This window comes from Gymnogyps californianus, chromosome 3 (genome assembly GCF_018139145.2).
Source record: "Gymnogyps californianus isolate 813 chromosome 3, ASM1813914v2, whole genome shotgun sequence".
NCBI classification, from domain to species: Eukaryota; Metazoa; Chordata; class Aves; order Accipitriformes; family Cathartidae; genus Gymnogyps; species Gymnogyps californianus.
This window is the reverse complement of record NC_059473.1, coordinates 117,713,678-117,731,060: the sequence shown is the minus strand read 5'-3', so window position 1 is coordinate 117,731,060 and position 17,383 is coordinate 117,713,678. Positions and strand designations below refer to the sequence as shown.

General features: G+C 53.4%; 1 protein-coding gene across 1 annotated transcript; it reads right to left on the bottom strand.

Moving 5' to 3' along the window:
* Positions 1 to 526: 526 nt before the first annotated feature.
* Positions 527 to 4,539, bottom strand: GDF7 (growth differentiation factor 7). Its single transcript, XM_050894857.1, is given in 3 exon segments — positions 527 to 1,083; positions 1,086 to 1,448; positions 4,203 to 4,539. Coding segments are annotated over 3 exon segments (1,257 nt in total).
* Between the last annotated feature and the right edge of the window lie 12,844 nt (positions 4,540 to 17,383).

Here is a 17,383-nt window from a genome sequence, read left to right as displayed (position 1 = left end):
AATTTTGGCTAGACATTTTTCAAAACCTTTGGGAAAGAAGGTGTCAGCTCGGCTTGGGCAAACCAAGCAGATCAGGCAGAGCTTGGAGGCTGAGCAGGTATCCCCCAGGGGCTCTGCCGGGCTGTGTGCCCCCCCTCCCCAGGGAGGAGCAGGCAAGGCACAGAGATGGGGGCAGCTCCGAGCGGGGATCCCGGCCTCCCGCCACAGCTCATCACCCCTGGCTGAGCCCCAGGAAACCCAGCGTGGGTGGTGGGGGTCGCTCTTTCTTTGAGGGCCTGGGGGGCCCAATCTACAGCCTCGCTGCCTGGGGGGGGCATCCCCCATCCCTCCCAGGCTCATGGCCAGGGTGGCCCCGGGAAGGCAGGGGACACCTGCTCTGAGCTTGGTTTTTGGAAAGGCACACATCAAAATGTGTATGTGTATATATATATATTTTATATATATATATTTTTTTATATATCTAAAACGGGGCAGGGTTGCTGGGTGGGACAGGGCGGGGTGGGGAGGGGGAGAGCTGCAGAAATTGCTACCTGCAGCCGCACGTCTCCACGACCATGTCCTCATACTGTTTGTAAACCACATTGTTCCCAGAGTCTATGTAGAGGATGCTGATGGGGCTGAGCTTGGAGGGCACGCAGCAGCTGGGGGGGGTGGACTCCGGGTCCATGGAGTTCATCAGGGTCTGGATGATGGCGTGGTTGGTGGGCTCCAGGTGGGAGCGCAGGGGGAAGTCGCAGACCCCCTCGCAGTGATACGCCTCGTAATCCAGGGGGGCGATTATCCAGTCGTCCCAGCCCAGCTCCTTGAAGTTCACGTGCAGGGGCTTCCTGCTGCAGCGGGTCTTCGCCTTCTTCCCGTGGCCTCTGCCCCCAGACCGGGCGGCGATGGTGGTCCGTCTCTTCCTCCGCTTGGGGTACGCCTCCTGGCCGGGATCAGGGGGCTCCAGGAAGGGGGGGCTGCCCAGGGCCTTGATCTTATCCCGGATCTCCTTGAAGAGGTTCTCCTTCCTCTGGGTGCGGGAGAAGGCCACGAGCAGGGCCCGCTCATGGGGCTGCGGCCGGGGCTTGCTGAACCCCAGCTGTCGGGGGGCAGGAGCCTCCCTGACTGATCCGAGATGATCCTCAGCAGGAAGCACAGCAGCTTGCCCGAGGGAAATCTTTCCCTCCGATCCCGCAGGGCTTCCCAGACATCAAACACCTCCCATCTGGAGGAGCCCGCGTCCAAAACGTCTGCAGCCCTGGAGTCCAGCAGCCGGGGCTCCTCGCCGTCCCGGCTTGGGCAGGTGGAGAGGAGGAGGTGGTGGAAGGTGCCTTCGGGGGACAGGGCCAAGCTCCGGTTTTCGGGAAGGGCGCGCAGGACCCGCAGCTCCACGCCTGTCACCTCCTCTGCCTCGGGCAGGCTGGAGATGTCGAAGAGGTATCGCTGCTCGGGGGCAGATGGGGAAGCATCTGGAAGAGATAAAACAAAAAATAAAAAAAAAAAGGGAAAAAATATAAAAACCCAGCAAGCTGAAGCCAAGCTCTCGTTACGGAGGTGCAAGGGACACAGAGCTAACAGGGGAGATCATCGCCTTGCAGCAAGGCTTGCTGAGCATCCCAGTGGGGACACAGCCTGTGTGCCCTGTGTCCAGGAGCGTCACCCTGGCTGGAGGTATCAAAAAAAAATGAGGAGGAGAAGGCGAAGAGGGAGGGAGAAATCAACTCAAACAAGTGGCTTCTCATCAGCGCTCTTCCCTGCATCCCAAGGTGGCTTCTCTGTCTCCTCACGGGTGTTTCAGTGCCCCCAGCTGCATCACTATCCTGTTTTGGCACGGAAGCCCCATCTGAACCTGCTCAGCACAGTCCCATCCCCAGTCAGCAGGTTGTCACCGATTTCTTCTGACCTAATTGTCACATCCCACCCCCCCAGCCCCAGCCATGCCAAGTAAAATGCTGTGAAAAAATCTCATTTTCCCTCACAGGCAGGCACAGGCACACACGTCAGGGACGCAGACGCTGTGCCTCAGGGTGTCTGATAGAGGCACTCCCAGAAGCTGAAAGTGAGCCCAGCTTGAATTTGTCACTATTTTTGGTGCATCCAAAGCCCAAACACAGACTTGCGCAGTTTCTGGCACTGATTAAATATACTCAACGTGAATTTAAAAAAAACTCAAAGGAGGTGGAGTTGGGGAGGAGAGATGAATGAGTTCTGGGAGAGTTGTTTTTTATTTTCTCCCTCTCTAACAAGAAACCTGAGCTGGGCATGCTGCAAACATTGCTGCTGTGCCCGAGCCCCCCGACTCGCTGCCAGCAGAGCCCTGCCCGATGCCCCTGCACCACAGCCCGCTCCTGCGGGCATCACTGCCGGGCTGCAGCCTGCACTGCCCTCTGGGCGGGAAAGATTTTTCTCCCCATCATTTGCTATTATTATTATTATTATCGTTATTGTTATTACTAATATTGTTATTATTATTATTATTATTTTAAAAGCAGATCTAAAATTCCGGCGAGGAGCAGAAGAGGAGATCCCTTAGAAGAGTTCATCTGGTTTTGTTTTGCGCTGAAACTTCCCAGGACCTGTGCACAGTTTTTCCCCAGTTCTCCCAAGCCAGGCACTGCCCACTCTCCCATCGGAGCATCTTCCCCCCGTCCCGCCATGCTCCCCCGCCATTTCCCCACCAGCTTTCGGCAAAAACCTCCCTGCAAAGGTTGCCGGAAGGATACGGCCCCTGCTGGGTTTGGGGATGGGGCTTGTGTACGGGTTTGGGGGGCTGCGGGGGGCTCCCCACCACCAGCCGCCGCTCTCCTACCCCGGGGCAGCCGGTGACAGGCAGGGGGGAGGCTGGTGCTGCTTTTCAGTTTGTCTTTTCATTTTATTCGATCGGGATTTTATTTTTTTTTTTTCCCCCAGCCGAGTGAACTTCGGCGCAATGTGTATATATATATATATATATATATAAAAAATATATCGTTAAGTGCATATATGTGTTTATTTGATTATTATCATTAGATCCGCGGGTATGAAGGGGGCAAGAGAGGAGAAAGAGGGAGAATGGGACCGCGATGCCCAGCTCAGCCGGCTCCGGACCGCCGCGGCAGCCCGGGGCTGAGCCGCCCTCCCACGGGGCACCGCGACGGGACGGGACGGGGAGGGAGCGCGGCCGCGCTCCCTCCCCGTCCTGTCGCGGTGCCCCAAAGAGTTTTTCGGGCTGCAAAGGCTCTGGCGGGGCTTCTCCCTCCCGGTCCCGAGGATGCTGCGCGGAAAAGCTGCCCCTAAACTGCGCCGCACGCCCCGGCCCCCGCCGCCGGGCAGCGCATCAGGTGGCGGGAGGTCCCGAGAGCTGCCCGCACCTCTGCCCGCGCTGTCCCGGCTCGCCTGCACCTCGCACCCCGTCCCCAACCGCGTCCCCAACCCAGAGCATCATCCTTGACCCCGACTGCATGTGCAACCCCCATCGCCATCCCCGACCCCACGCTCATGCACAGCCCCATACTTTATCTATCTATCTCCATCGGCAACCCTTCTCCCCAGCTCCCGGCACAACCCCTTTGCTATCCCCATCGCGACCCCATCGCGACCCCATCCCCATGCCCACGCACAGCCCCATTCCCACCCCTGTCCTCATCCCCATTCCCGTGCTCAAACTCATGCACAGCTCCATTCCCGTTAAACAACTGATGCACAGCCCCTAGCCCGTTAAGCTTCATCTGCATCCCCATGCGCTACCCCATCCCATGCAACCACCCCGTGCTCAAACCGACGCACAACCCCATTCCCTAACCAACGGACAAGCCCCATCCCCATGCACAACCACGCACAACCCCATCCCAGGCACAACCCCGTGCTCAGACCAACGTGCAAGCCCCATCTCCGTGTGCAACCACGTCCCCAAACCCATGCCCAAAGTAATGCACAACCCCCGTCTCCATCCCCAAACCCATGCAGAAGCCAGATCCCCGCACCCATGCACCAGCCGCAGCTCCATCCCCAAACCCACGCGCAGCCCCGTCTCCCTCCCCAAGCCCATGCACAAGCCCCATCCTCATCCCCAAACTAATTCCCAAGCCTCATCATCAAGCCCAAACCTATCCACATCCCTCCCGCCCGACGGCGGGGTCCCGGAGGGGCAGCCCGTCCCAGCTCCCCTGCCCCATTGCGGGCGTTGCGCTGCGCTGCGCTGCTCTGCGCGGCGCTGCGCGGAGGGATGCGCGTCCCGCACTCACCGCTGCGCGCCCGCTCCGCGAAGCCCGTCACCGTGTCGGCGCGGCGGCCGGGTGCGCGGCGGGCGGCCAGGCGCTGGTAGAGGGTCACCATGTAGTGGTGCGGCACCACGGTGCCGTTGCGGAGAGCCCCGTCCCTCCGCGGCGGGGAGGAGAAGGGGGAGGCGGCGGCGGAGGAGGAGGAGGAGGAGGCGGAGGAGGAGGAAGGCGCGGCTGCCGAGGGTCGCTGGGGAGCGGCCGCCGACGGGCCGCGCACGGCGGCGGCCTCCAGCCCGCGGCGGAGGCGGCAGGCGCCCAGCAGGCAGAGGCAGAGGGCGGCGGCGGCGGCGCGGAGGCGCATGGCGGCGGCCCGGTGCTCGGCGCTGTGCTGCTGCCGCCGCCGCTCCCCGCCCGCTTTTGAACATCGTCTTCGCCCGCCGCCGCCGCCGCCGCCGCCGCCGCCGCCGCCGCCGCCGCCGCCGCCCGCCGCCGCGGAAGCGCCCCCTGCCGGCCGCCCGCCCCCCCGCCGAAGCGCCGCCCGGCCCCCGCCTCCGCCTGCAGGTGAGACACACCCCCCCAGGCCCCCCCTCCGCACCCCCGCTGGCCCCCCGGCCCCGCCTTCCGGGGGGCACCTGCACCCCCGGTGGGGGGGGTCACCCGCACCCCTAGTTTGGAGGGGGACCTCCGTCCCACAGCCCCCGTGCTGCGGCCGTCACCCCAGCCTTATTTTGGGGCGGGGGGGGGGAGGTCCGACCCCTATTTTGGAGGGCGGCCCTCGGTCCCCGGTCGGAGGGAGGACACCGCCGCCTCTATTTGCAGGGGGCCCATATTGCGGAGAGGGGAACCCCCCCACCCCATATTGGAGGGGGAACCTTCACCCCGTATTGGGGTGGGGTCACCCGCCACCCCGTACTGGGGGGAGTTGTCACCCGACACGCCGTAATGGGGCGGGGGACCCCTGTCCCGTACTGGAGACAGGGCAGCCCCGGCTCTGTTTTGGACGGAGGAGCCGCCACCCCACATTTTGGACGGGAACCCCTGCCCCATATTGGAGGGGGACACCCCACCGCCATTTAGGAGGGGGGACCCCCGCCCCGGTGTTGGAGGCCCCCGCTGTGCCCGAAGGGGTGGCACCGGGCGGGCCGGCAGCGGCCGGGGGAGCGCGGAGCGACCCGCTGCGGGGCGGCCCCGGGGCCCGGGCTCCGCGCTGCTCCGCGCTGCTCCGCGCCGCTCCGCGCCTCCATCAGCCCCGGTAATTCCGCCTCGGGAGACCGACACCGGAGCAAAACAAAGCCCCGGCCGGGCTGCGGGCTAATGTTTTCCCTTGCACGGAGGGTTTCCTTGGTAAAATTCAGATGTTTCCTTGCGTCTCGATTAAAATAACAAAGTGGGGTATTTACTAGGATGTTATTTCAAGTCTCTTAAGTCCCTGGTTATGTCTGTTGCGATTTCTCCGCAAATACAAAAACAAGTGCTGCGATGATTTATTTGAAGGAATGTAGGTGTTTCGCCAAAACAAACACGGCTTTTTTTTCCTCTCCCCCCCCCCCAAACAATCGCTTCTCACGAGCATTTGTCACTGCAGCCTCTCGGATTTCTTTCTGCTGTAATTTTACAGGTGCTTTGTCACAGTATCGCGAGCGGGTTTCTAATGCCAGCCAGCGGACTTGCTCGGTGTGTACACACAGCGCGAAGCAACAGAGGCAGCGCCCGTGACAACGTCCCGAGAAATCCCCATCCCACACGGTGTGGGATAGCCTGGCCCGAAGCCATTTGCACACCTCGCACAGCACCTTGCGTGGCGTTCGCACGCTTCGCACGGGGCTTGCACAGCCTTTGCACGGCATTTGCACGGCTTGCACGGCGTTTACACGCTTTGCGTGGGGCCTTGCACGGTGCCGTTGGCACCACCCGCCCAGCAGTTAGTGGCCACCGGGAGTCCTAACCCAGCTGGGGCAGGAGGCAGAGGAAGGGCTGGCAGAGGAAGGCTTCACTAACTGTTTTTTTTCTGTCAGCCCCTTATTAAATCCAGCCTGATGCTGTTCAGACACTAAAGAACACTTTAAAAAAGCATCCAACAAGACCTTCCACCCCCTGATGCCTCGCTCCCCCCTGGGCAGGGTGCTGGCACCCTGGTTGGGTGCCCTCACAGCACCAGAGCAGGTGGCAGCAGGGCTGAGTGCTCAGGGCAGCCCTTCCCGAAGATGTGAAGGCTGAAAAACACTGTCCTGTCCTGCACCTCTCAATCCCACCTCCACTAGTGGCCCCAGACCCATGGACTGCGCTCCTGGTGCCCCCGCCGTGGGGTACGGCAGCGCTCCCTTCCCAGTGCTGCCCAGGGAAGGGACCACAAGGGTCAGCAGAAGGATGGAAGGATGATGTGACGGGAAGGACTGCCGAACTTTAGAAAATGGGCAGACAAGTCTATCCATAAACCTCTGGTCTTCTTGCAATGGTTTCTGGAGCTTCCTGCCTGGAATCCTTTCATGCAGCCGGTTTCATGGGAAACAGTGAAAGGCACAAAAATGGTGAGTGTGGGACGTGCCCTAGGCCACCTGAGTCTGTACGTCCTCCCATTGGATGTGTGTTTACCTGCCACATGTGAGCAACCCCAGGCTTCGCCAAATTCCCAGGGACTGGAACTGGAACATTTTGTCTGTATATCTTTTTTAAAAATTAAAATTACATTGATGCAACAGACAGCCAGGCTGTGCCCTCTGGTTTTTCTTTCCCCCCAACTTTTTCACCCCCAGACCAGTCCTCAGCCCCCAGTGTGGGCAGCAGGGCCAAATCCCCGCTTGATGCAAGCCAGCGGAGTTGAGCAATAGGTTCCTCCACGGCAGTTCGCACCACATCGTCCTCGTCCCCGTGCACAGCCGTCCCCGTGGTGGAGCCGTGTGCTGCTGGGTGATGAGAGCCAGATCCCCGTCCTCACCGTCTGCATGGAGACCCAAACACAGGCACGCACATACCCACACAACCCAACTGACACGTACACACGTCTGCACGCACCAGGCACACATGCCCGCACCAGCTGGCACACACACACACACACACGCGTGGGTACACAGACCCAAGAAGCAAATCCTGCGCGGCTGTGCTGGGGAGGAGACGTGAAATCCCGCAGCCCATCCTCTCAACCGCACACCGTCTGTCGAGGTGCACGAGCGCGGAGTTTCCCATCTGTTCTCCATTGCAGCTTCATCTAAACCCTTGTGGGCTTTCTTGAATTTCCATCAGCCCAGCCCAGCCCAGCTGCAGGACCTTCCCAAGCCGCCCCAGCCCTGCACAGCGGCACAGCAGCTCCTGCCCCCAGCCTTTCCCTGCTCCGAGGACGGGCTCCCTTCTCTCCCAGAGCAAACCTTTTGCGCATGATTTCTCGCTGGCAAAGAGCCACCTTCTACCAGCCCCCTTCCAAAACCAAATTAGCACGCTGCTGCAGCAGCAGAAATTGGAGAGGAAAGGCTGCAGTTTTATTTTACAACTCAATTAGCAAGTTTATACAGAAAAAACACCCATATAACCAAGGAAGATTTTATGTCCGTTCGGCTTCACCAGCAAATAGACTTGTTCCTCTTGAGGTCAGTCCCCATCGCTGTGGGTACAGCGATGTGCTCCTGCCCAAGGTGGCCCTCAACCAACGTGGTGACACTGGCTCCAGCTCTGCTCACTTGCTCCATCTCTCTTTGCTCTTACACTTACAAATCCTCTGGGTACCTCCAGCGCGGACTGAAAAACACGGTTCTGAGACCATCCCATCACCCTGTTCACTAAGTATTAAACAAACCAGAAGTCTGCCAGAACCTAAGAGGAAGGGTGACACTTGCCTCTAATCTTTCCCTAAGAACCTGACGCGAATAACATGAAGCCAATGGCTGCATGCCCAGGACGGATCCTGACTCCCGTACCTTAACAGCTCACACTGTGTCCCACCACAGTCTCTCCCTTCCTTCACCAACAGGCCCTTCTGGGCAGGTTTTTGGAAAGAAGGGGGCAGTCAGCTCACTAAGCCTGTTTTTTTTTCTTGGGAACGTTTTTGGGATACTGATTACTTCAGGATCAGGAAGGAACCGTTCCTGCCTGGCTGACACTTGGGCTTGTCCCCTCTGTTGCAGTCTCCCTCCCTCCGCTCCCTCTCTTGGTCCCCAGCACTGCCCTGCTTGCCCTCCTGCGTTGTCAGTGGTGGTTGGGGACTTTGCGTGTGGAGCATTGATTCATTTCCATGCGTGGGGTTGAGTCCTGGGCAGGGTGAACTCTCCTACCATGGCTGCATCCTCTTTTGCAACTGTGGGCAAGGTCCCAGCCTGGGGATCTTGCCTGCCAGAGAGGGGCTGCCCTACAGATGCTCTTCAGCAAAGGAAAGAAGGGGGTATTTGATTTAACCAGAACCCCACCAGCTGTGGAAGACCACTTCTCAAAGGAGGAAACTGAGGCAGAAAGGAAATCCTCAAGCAATCACCATGTACCTAGTGTCCTAGCCACGGTCCCACAGCCCTGTACCTCCACAGATGTTCACCTTTCCTGTCATCAGCACTTTTTGATGGAATAAAAATAAACTGTAGTGACAAACCCCCTCCACGCTTCAAAACTGGAAGTGTTTGTGGCTGTCTCCATTAGCTAAGCCAGCGGGGCTTAACCAAATTTGCAAGTCCTGAGCAAGTTCAGAGCGGTCAGAGTATTGATGCTAGTGGTTATTTGGAAGAATATGTTTTCATGTAGTGACCACACAAGAAGCCTCTTGTGGCTTCACTTAACAAATGTCTTCTAGCAAGATGGCTACAAGTGACAGCAAGGCCAGCTGAGCAAGTAACCAAGCAACAGCATCATTTTCTTTCCAAATCTTCCAGCAACTCCTTCCAAAACTTACTTAAACTGAAGCCAAGCTGAATTCTTCCTGATTGTCTGCACAGGGATAGCCAGGGAAGATAAGACAAATCAAGGTACAAAGTCCATGCATGAAATATCAGATGGATTCAAAGACCCCATAGGGCTGCTTCCCTTAAGGCCCAGAGACCTTATGTCACTGCAATCTGGGTGTCTAAAGCTATGCTTGTCTCACATCACTTTCTATTTGAATGGTATACTCTAGCTAGGGGACAGGAGACTTAGGGAAACGCTTTGCTGAGGGTTCAATCCTTCTAGAAACATAAAAACTTCTTGGATTAGACTTTCCATTCCCCTCGGGGAAAATTGTCCTATTCAGCATCTGGTTGACAGGGTCTGGCATAAGCCACCTGAAGATAGCAAGTCAAAACATAATTGAGCGCTCAGTCAATTAAAAAAAAGAGCCCATTTGCTTTTTGAAGAGTGCAGAGTTGGCAGGTGATTTGTCAATGCACCAAGCCACAGATGCCAAATTGGGGCGATGACTCACCCCAAGTGTCCTTACGGTGGTAGTCTAGGCTAGCGTCTGGTCAGAAGGGGTGGGATTCACCTTGCTTCATTTTGGCTTCTTTCTCAGTCTAACGAATCACCTTCCTCCCATTAATAGTTACTGGAGGGAGAGCCGTACCTCCAGAAAGTGATTCCTACAGCATTAACCAAGGAGCCCAGCTGAGACAGCTAGTACAGAGGTTTTGGTCTGCCCATGCAGAAAGATCTCAGCTGCCTCCCCAGCCCTGGCTGTCCATGTGAGATGTCACCAGGGGAAGTGCTCTCCTCAAGCTCTCCTCAAGCTCTGCTCTGTGCTTCCTTATTTTTACATATTTCACCCTTTGACCTCCACTCGGTCCCTTTTTCTCTCACCTGTCTCCCAGATTATTGCGTTTCTCCCCAACTTCTTGTCCTCCACCTCCCAGCCCCTTTCCGAAGGCTCCTCAGACCTGGGGGTATCAGCCAGTCCCGAAGGGGAGACCTGGCTGGGAGAGTGTCTGCTAGCGGGCACCCAAGGAAGCGTAAGAAAGGGAACATTGCACACAGTACTTCACCCTGATCTTTCCAGTTCCCAGCTGTTCCCAGGAGACCCCTTCTCTGCCCTCTCCCCATCCCTCCCCAGCCAGCACTGCTCATGGCCGCTGTGTCATTCTCACTTCTCTGCCACTTGAGACAGAGAATTTCTCCGTACCAAAACCAAGTCCTTTGCTCTCTATCTCAATGCAAAGTCCGACCAATAACCTCAGTTCTGGCTCACTCCTAACTTTCTGGACGCAGGCGTTCACCGCTATGAACATGGGAGGAAGGTGAGGGTTATTTTTTCCCCTTTAGGTTATCTTCCCATTCTTCGGTATTGTTTATTCCTTGTCAGACAGCTGCTGTTGCTCTCATTCACTTCAATGCTCTTAATCCCACGCTTTTATTTTCTGCTGTAGACCACCCAAATGAAGCTAAACTCTGAAGTCCTTAAGGTCAGCCCAATAGTTCTCCACAGTGACAGGGGTCTGGCAAAGAAAGTCCTGTCCCCAAGAACTGATTTCCCTCCCTTTTGGGAACATCCCCTTGAGCAGGAATCCACAGGTGGATCCATCCTACCTAAGTGCAGCTAACAACGCAAGGTACCTCGTTGGAGGTATCAGCTTTGGTTTCCTTGACAGTTACTCTGGGAACAGCAATGAGCCATAGGGGTCAGTTGAGGCATGCAGAGGACCGGAGCAGTCCTGCCACCCCCTCTGCTTCAGCCCAGTCCTCCTCCCTTCACTCCTCTGTGCCTGCTGCTCTGCTGGACTTCGAGGAGGAGGAGACATGGAGGAAGGTGGGTGCCTGGGTGGGAAAAGGATATGGCCCAAAGTCCTTTTTGATTGCAACTTTGCATGGCCTGGATCACTTCTCTCAAAGACTGTGTCTCTCTGACCTTCTTGCCAGGGCAGTATGCCCTTCCACGACGGTGGGGACGTGGGGGATTTGGGCTGGGCACCTGGCAGTTAGGAGAGATTCCTCTCACCTAAAAGGCCCCACAGAGACCAGCATAGACCATGGGGCAAACTGAGCAGCTCATAAACTACTTTTTACCACCACCTTATCCTCTGGCCTCCTGTCCAGTTCTGCATTTTAACCCCACAATTTCTGCTTTCCTTTTCCAACTATTTTTGTAGTCATTTCATGCCCCGGGCCTCTTTCTCCTTCAGCTGTTGAGTAGCATGAGAAGCTCAGAGGAGAAGAAACTGTCCCACAGGGCCATCCAGACCCACCTCAGCAGAAGGGCTGGGTGGCTGCAGTGGGACTGAGGATCGGCAGAAAGCTGAGCACCGGGGACTGCCCGGGCTCGCAGGGAGGGATCACTCCCAGGGCAGGAGCACCATCTCCCGGTGAAGAGATTTATAGCAGCAAGCCTCCGTGCAAGGTGTTTTCCGATGCACAGATGAAATGTGGAAAGCACTAGCAGTCTGGAAGACACTCACTCTGGTTTCTCTCCCCTTAGGCTGTGAAACATATGTAAAGCAGCCGAGTACAAGTATGTACCGTATGTAAGAGAGAGAGATGGAAAATTGGCTGTGGACAGGAATACATTATGTGGGCACATCCCTTTTTCTTTGTGCCATGCTGTCAGAGGGAATTCTAAGTGTGTAAGAGTTGCAGGATCAGCTGTTACAGAGCTTTTACTATAGGTGTATCAGGTGAAGCTCCATCTTATTTTGCATTGCTCCAACTCTGTCTCAAAGAGCCCTCAAGTTAATAAAATGGATGGAGCCACGCCAGTACTGACCAGGGCACTGGGACAGCTATACTCCCTCCCATCTTAGTTTTTCCCTCTCTGTAGTAACTGGTTCCTGCCTGCTCTTGCAGGCAGCTTGGGCAAACGATTAAGCAAATACTATAGGTGAATTTCCAACCTTGCACAGGGTCGGTATGGGCATTCCTGATGGAGTCTTGGGAAAGAAGACCACCTTCCATGCAATCAGCTTTCCACGATTCCTGGTTCTCCTTTTCTACTCCCCAGCTCAGCACAGCCCAGACCAATTGACCTGACTGTGTAATGCCTGGGTAGCATTTATCATTCCGGTTTTGTAATTGTAGCTTTGAACACCTGAGTGACTGATTTCAGCAGAGGCTCCAGTGATATGAAGAAGGAATGGATACAGCTGGTTGTAGGACCAGCTTGAACAATGTGGTCTCTCAAGGAGACTTCATTTCCATTCTCCTCAGTCTGATTGTTTCTCTCACCAGATGGCGGTTCCTTCTCCTTGCATTACGGAAAGCTGAAAACTTGACTCATGAGAAGAATATCCAAAGTGTGTGCCATAAATGGCTACATCTATCTCTAGAGCTGTATTTTCCTCTGTCTTTCTGAAGGGCAACCATCCATTTCTATAAAATCTCCAACACCCATATAGTATCATTTTAGTAGTTACTGTTTTGGAGGAGTGTGATAAAGAAGCATTTAGGGAGAATTCGTTTCACTTGATCTACAACGTAAATGTGAGATTTGCTAGACACGCATCAGCTGTATCACTCTTTTAGCTCCAGAGACTATACTGACTTGATTTTCAATTACTGTAATAAGTGCGTATATATTTAATGCACGAGGGCTCCAGAATGGTGAGATCTACTTCTAAGGTCATGAATTTAACCATTGAGGCCTCATTCCATTGCCTACACAAGACACTGTAAATGGCGATGTACCAGAGATCCAAGACATCTGCCTGGAGATGCAGACATAGCACAAGACCATGTAATCTTGACTTGAAAACAGAGCAGCAGAACTAATGTAACTCTGGTTACAAAAAATCTGTATTGTACTTGCCTTATACTTCCCTCCCCCACTGGAGGTACACAGCAAGCCTGGCCTACTGGCAAGCCAAACCAAACAGGTATCTGCTGAGTTTATGTTTCAGTCTTTCCCTTAGAGGGACGCAAATGCCGGCCTCTTACCTATTGGGCTGCCAGGTCTTTACAATAGTTGGAGGAGCTGAAAGTTGTCCAGCCATCTCCTCTTCTGTTGTATTTGGTTAAAATTGGCCATTGGGTTATTACAATGTTATTAGGTGGGGAGCAGACAGTTAGACTGGCAGACACATGGAGCAACAGACAGACAGAGCAATTGCATACACCTTTTTTTAGGAAGAGATGCTGAAGAATAACATACTAACACCCTTTTGCCCTCCCCCCCCGCCCCCCTTCCCTTTCCTTCCTAATTCACAAAGTTGAAATTTTTCCATTTGGGAGAATTTCAGTCAGGTCCAGAATCACTCATAAAATGGAGGAATTGTTCCAACAATGTCCCTGAAAAGTTTCCTAATTTTAAAAAGAAATCCAGGAACAAAATCTAGCCAGATCTAACCTGACTGGCTCGAACTGTGCTGCGATGGGTAGTTCAGCAGAGGAGCCTGGGTCTCCATGAACCTCAGAATCCCCTCAAAGAACCCCTTTTCCTACTCCTGCAGGCAGGATCTTCATAGAGGGAATCATCTCCACATTTCACGCAGGTAATGAGCAACCAGAAGGCAGCACCAAAGCCAAGGAGACCTTGGGTTCTTGTTTATCTCCAACCATATAAGTTAGGATGGTCATAAACACCTCCAGAGCTTCTTTGGTGGGAGTGAGGGAAACCAAGGTAAAGTCCTTGGGCAACAGCTTAGGTCAGGTGTGTGGTGAAGATGTACTTGAAAAACTTGGCGACATATTTGGGAGTCTACCTGGAAACTTGTGCAATTACTGACTGTTCCTTCACCTTTCCCTGATCTGGGGAAATACACTTTTCATTGCACCTCTGTAAAGAATCAACTATGCAAAACCCATCCTTTCTTTGGGAAAAAAAAGTCTACTGTATCTATCTAATGTAGATGTGCTTTTTTAATAACATAATTTTTCTGTATTTTAAGGCTTGGTTTTATTAAACTGGGGCAAACCAGGAAATCTCAACTTTTCTTCCTCACTGGCTACTATGAAATTTATCCATGATTTACCTAGGACCCCCAAACTTAAGAGAGGTGGAATTTTAATTCCAGGGCTGCAGCAGGTCAAGAGCCAGGTTTATCTTTCGGCAGGGATTACCAATGGTTTCTACTAGATTATTCCTGACATGTGGCTCATCATATTACAGGTTAACTGTTTAAAGGAGGGGGAAAAGCATGAGGCATAATGAAGAACAGCTATATAACTCTCCTCCCTTCTCCCCAGAATAAATTTATCCTGAGTTTAGGAGGTGTGTAGATTAAAAGACTGACTTGACAGGCTATCAACAACCTTACCACATCATATAACAAGAGTGAACTTTAAATCTACCATTTTGGCTACCTTTGAAACTCACAGAGAAGCCCAATCCTAATATAAAACCTCCTAGTGGTTCACATCTGGGTTTTGTAATTGTCATCTGAAAACAAATAGTGGTAGGAGTGATAAAGTGACTGGTCATCTCACTGGAATCCTATTACCCTAGTGCAGCCTTTTTCAGTAATTAAATAATATTGTATTTCTCCCAATATGAATCAAGGCTGAAAAAAAGTTTCATGTTCAGCTTTTAAACTGTGTTTTCATAGCCAATTTATTTTGTTTTTAAATATGTTCCTCTGCCCTTGCTTTTTCCCCCCCATTTTATTTACTATACCCTAAGCAGGGCTCTGATTTCTCCTCATCCTGGCGTGATTACAGGCAGAGTCCTCTGCCAGGGATTCAAAAACTGGTGGACAATTCCCCCTGGGCTTATAAGTTTACTGTTGTTCGCCTGCTGTCTCGGGGGAGATGAAAAGCAAATCCATGAGCTGCCAAGAATCACACCCAGGCAGGGATGCAGTGCTGCGGGAGCTGGTCCCTGCTCAGCGTACGGGAGACAGACATGACCCTGGGACGAGTTCATGGGGTCACACCTCGGCCCTGATGGAGACCCCCATCCCCCCGTACCCTCATGGGGAACAGAGAGGGATTAAACTGTAGGGCTGCAGTCTGTTTGCATCAACTGAATGAACAGACCCTGGCCACAAATCACTCTATTTTAACAGGCTTTGGGAGGTTTTTCTTCCTTGCTTTAACCCTTTGTGGGAACTCAGGACCTGCAGAAGACGGCCGGTGGGCAGGCCTCCAGCACATGTCGTGAAAGTCTACCTGATGCAAACCTGCCTTGTCCATGTCCCAGTCAGGGCTGAAGGGACAGGGAAGATCATCTCCTTCACCTCTCAGGTCTGGGGTCTCTGCTACGGCTGCCCTCCCATGCAGCCCTCGCTGCAGAGAGTTCCCATTGCCCACTCACCGAATGGGTCCCTGATTGAGCACCAAACTGTTCCCCAAGGAGGCCAGGACCTGGTTATTGGTTATCTCACAGGCATTGGACCATAAGCTCTGCAGAGGACCTGGCCATCTCACAGGTCTCAGACCATAAGCTCTGCAGCTGCCTGCCAGCCCCCGAGCCATCTGAGCTTGCCCAAGTCCTTTCAAAAACCTCTTTCACATGGTTTTTAGGTCGCCACAGCGAGGGCCAAGGGGAGGGCTTTTGAGTCATGTCTGGCAAAGGACAGCAAACATGTTTGTGCCCCTTTCTGAGCGCTGGGGAGGGGGATGGTTGCTGCATCTCCATCATTTCTCTGTATTTCCTTGCCTGCCCTGCTCCAGCCTGGTGGATGGAGAATGATCTATTCTCTGGCAGAAAAGCCCTGTGCTAGTACAGGGAGAGATCATGGAGAACAGGAGCTGTAGGCTGCTGATTTCTAGCCTTTAGCATTTCTTTCTTCTCCCCCTTTTTCATCTCACTCCTACTTAGAACAGAATCATAGAATCATAGAATCATTTAGGTTGGAAAAGACCCTTAAGATCATGGAGTCCAACTGTAAACCTAAGACTGGGTCTCCCACAACCCTCTTCATTTTGAGGCATGTGGCTGAGAAAACTCCTCTGGCTTATGAGTCAGTGAAAGGCTCTTAGTTTAGCTATTGGGAGTAAAATTGTGTGTAAAAAGTAAATAAAAACATCAGCCCTAACTGCAAATGCGGTCAAATGTGGTTCAGCTCTGTAGAAAATCCCAGTGTAACTGGTCCCAGAGTCATGTTTAGAGCATAAGCTGAGGGTTAGACTGGAGTCAGTGGGACTGACTGTGCAAGAAAATGGTGCTGGACAGGAGCTGGGCAGCTGGCTCCCAAAGGGCGAGACACAGCTGAGGATTGCATTTAGCACCAGCAACCTGTCCCTGGTCTATAGGTTGTATTTGAGTGCTCTCTAGTGGACAGAAAAATTAGTCCAGAGGCAAACACAGCTGATGCTCACTCTCCCTGAGCCAAAGTCACCCTCACCTGGGTGTCTGAGGCATTGGGTCTGTAATATCTACACACCATAGGCCTGTCCTGAGTGTCTGGGAGCAGGGTTTTGGAGGGTGATTCAAAGCAGCGTCGTCTTGATCTGTGACCCTGAAGGGCAGAGGTTTGATGCGGGAGCGGTGCAGGGTGGCGTGGGATGCATGCCTCGTCGGACAAGAGCTCGTGCACGGAGCACGAGGTAACATTCCAACCCCTTCCCCATTACACAGCCTTTCAGTGCTTCTCCTTGTGTTGAAGGAAATACCTGCAGGACCTGCTCCTGCGTGTGCAGTCAGCAGGTACAACAGCAGGTCACTACTGTGGAAGGAGAGTAGAAACTTTTTTTGGTCATGAAAGGGATTTCATGAAGAGGTGGGGAAAAATGATGATACCGACTCTGCTGAGCCTCCAGGAGCCCTCTGCTCCGAGAGTCCTGCCAGTGCTGGACGTAGTTGCTCTGAGGGAAGATAGTTCTTGTTTCATAGCACAAAGTGATAACCCAGTAGATATAGTGGAAACTTAGACTACTTCAGTGTGACAAGAAGGTTTTATGGAATTCAGCTCAGGACGCAGGCCATAAAGTGGTTATGTAGTGGGTGCTCCTGGATCAGCAGAACTGTATTACTGAACCCAAATGTTCAAAAGGTGTCCCAAAATCATGAGATTTATAAGGATACTGTATTGCAATTGGGATTTACCTACATTAGGTATCTGAGTTTTGAGTTCTGAGAATAACTCATTGCATTTTCCTTTTATTTCTGTGAAATGACAGCTAAAAGTTTTTTTATGATGGTGATGGCAAAAACTGAAACAGCCACTTGACTCATGAAACAGCTACACCAGCTATATATGCATCTCTCCTAAAATTTTTTGTTTCAAATCTGGCTTCTCCATTACCCTTGTGTTGTGGGGGCTACAATTTTAGGTTTTCAGGATGATACCATCTGTCAGCAAGAGCTCCTCTTATATGGATACTTCCCAATGCTCAGACATCTTGAATACGAACGAAGGTCCTTCAGCCTCCTACTGAGCTTAATTACTTGTCTCCCA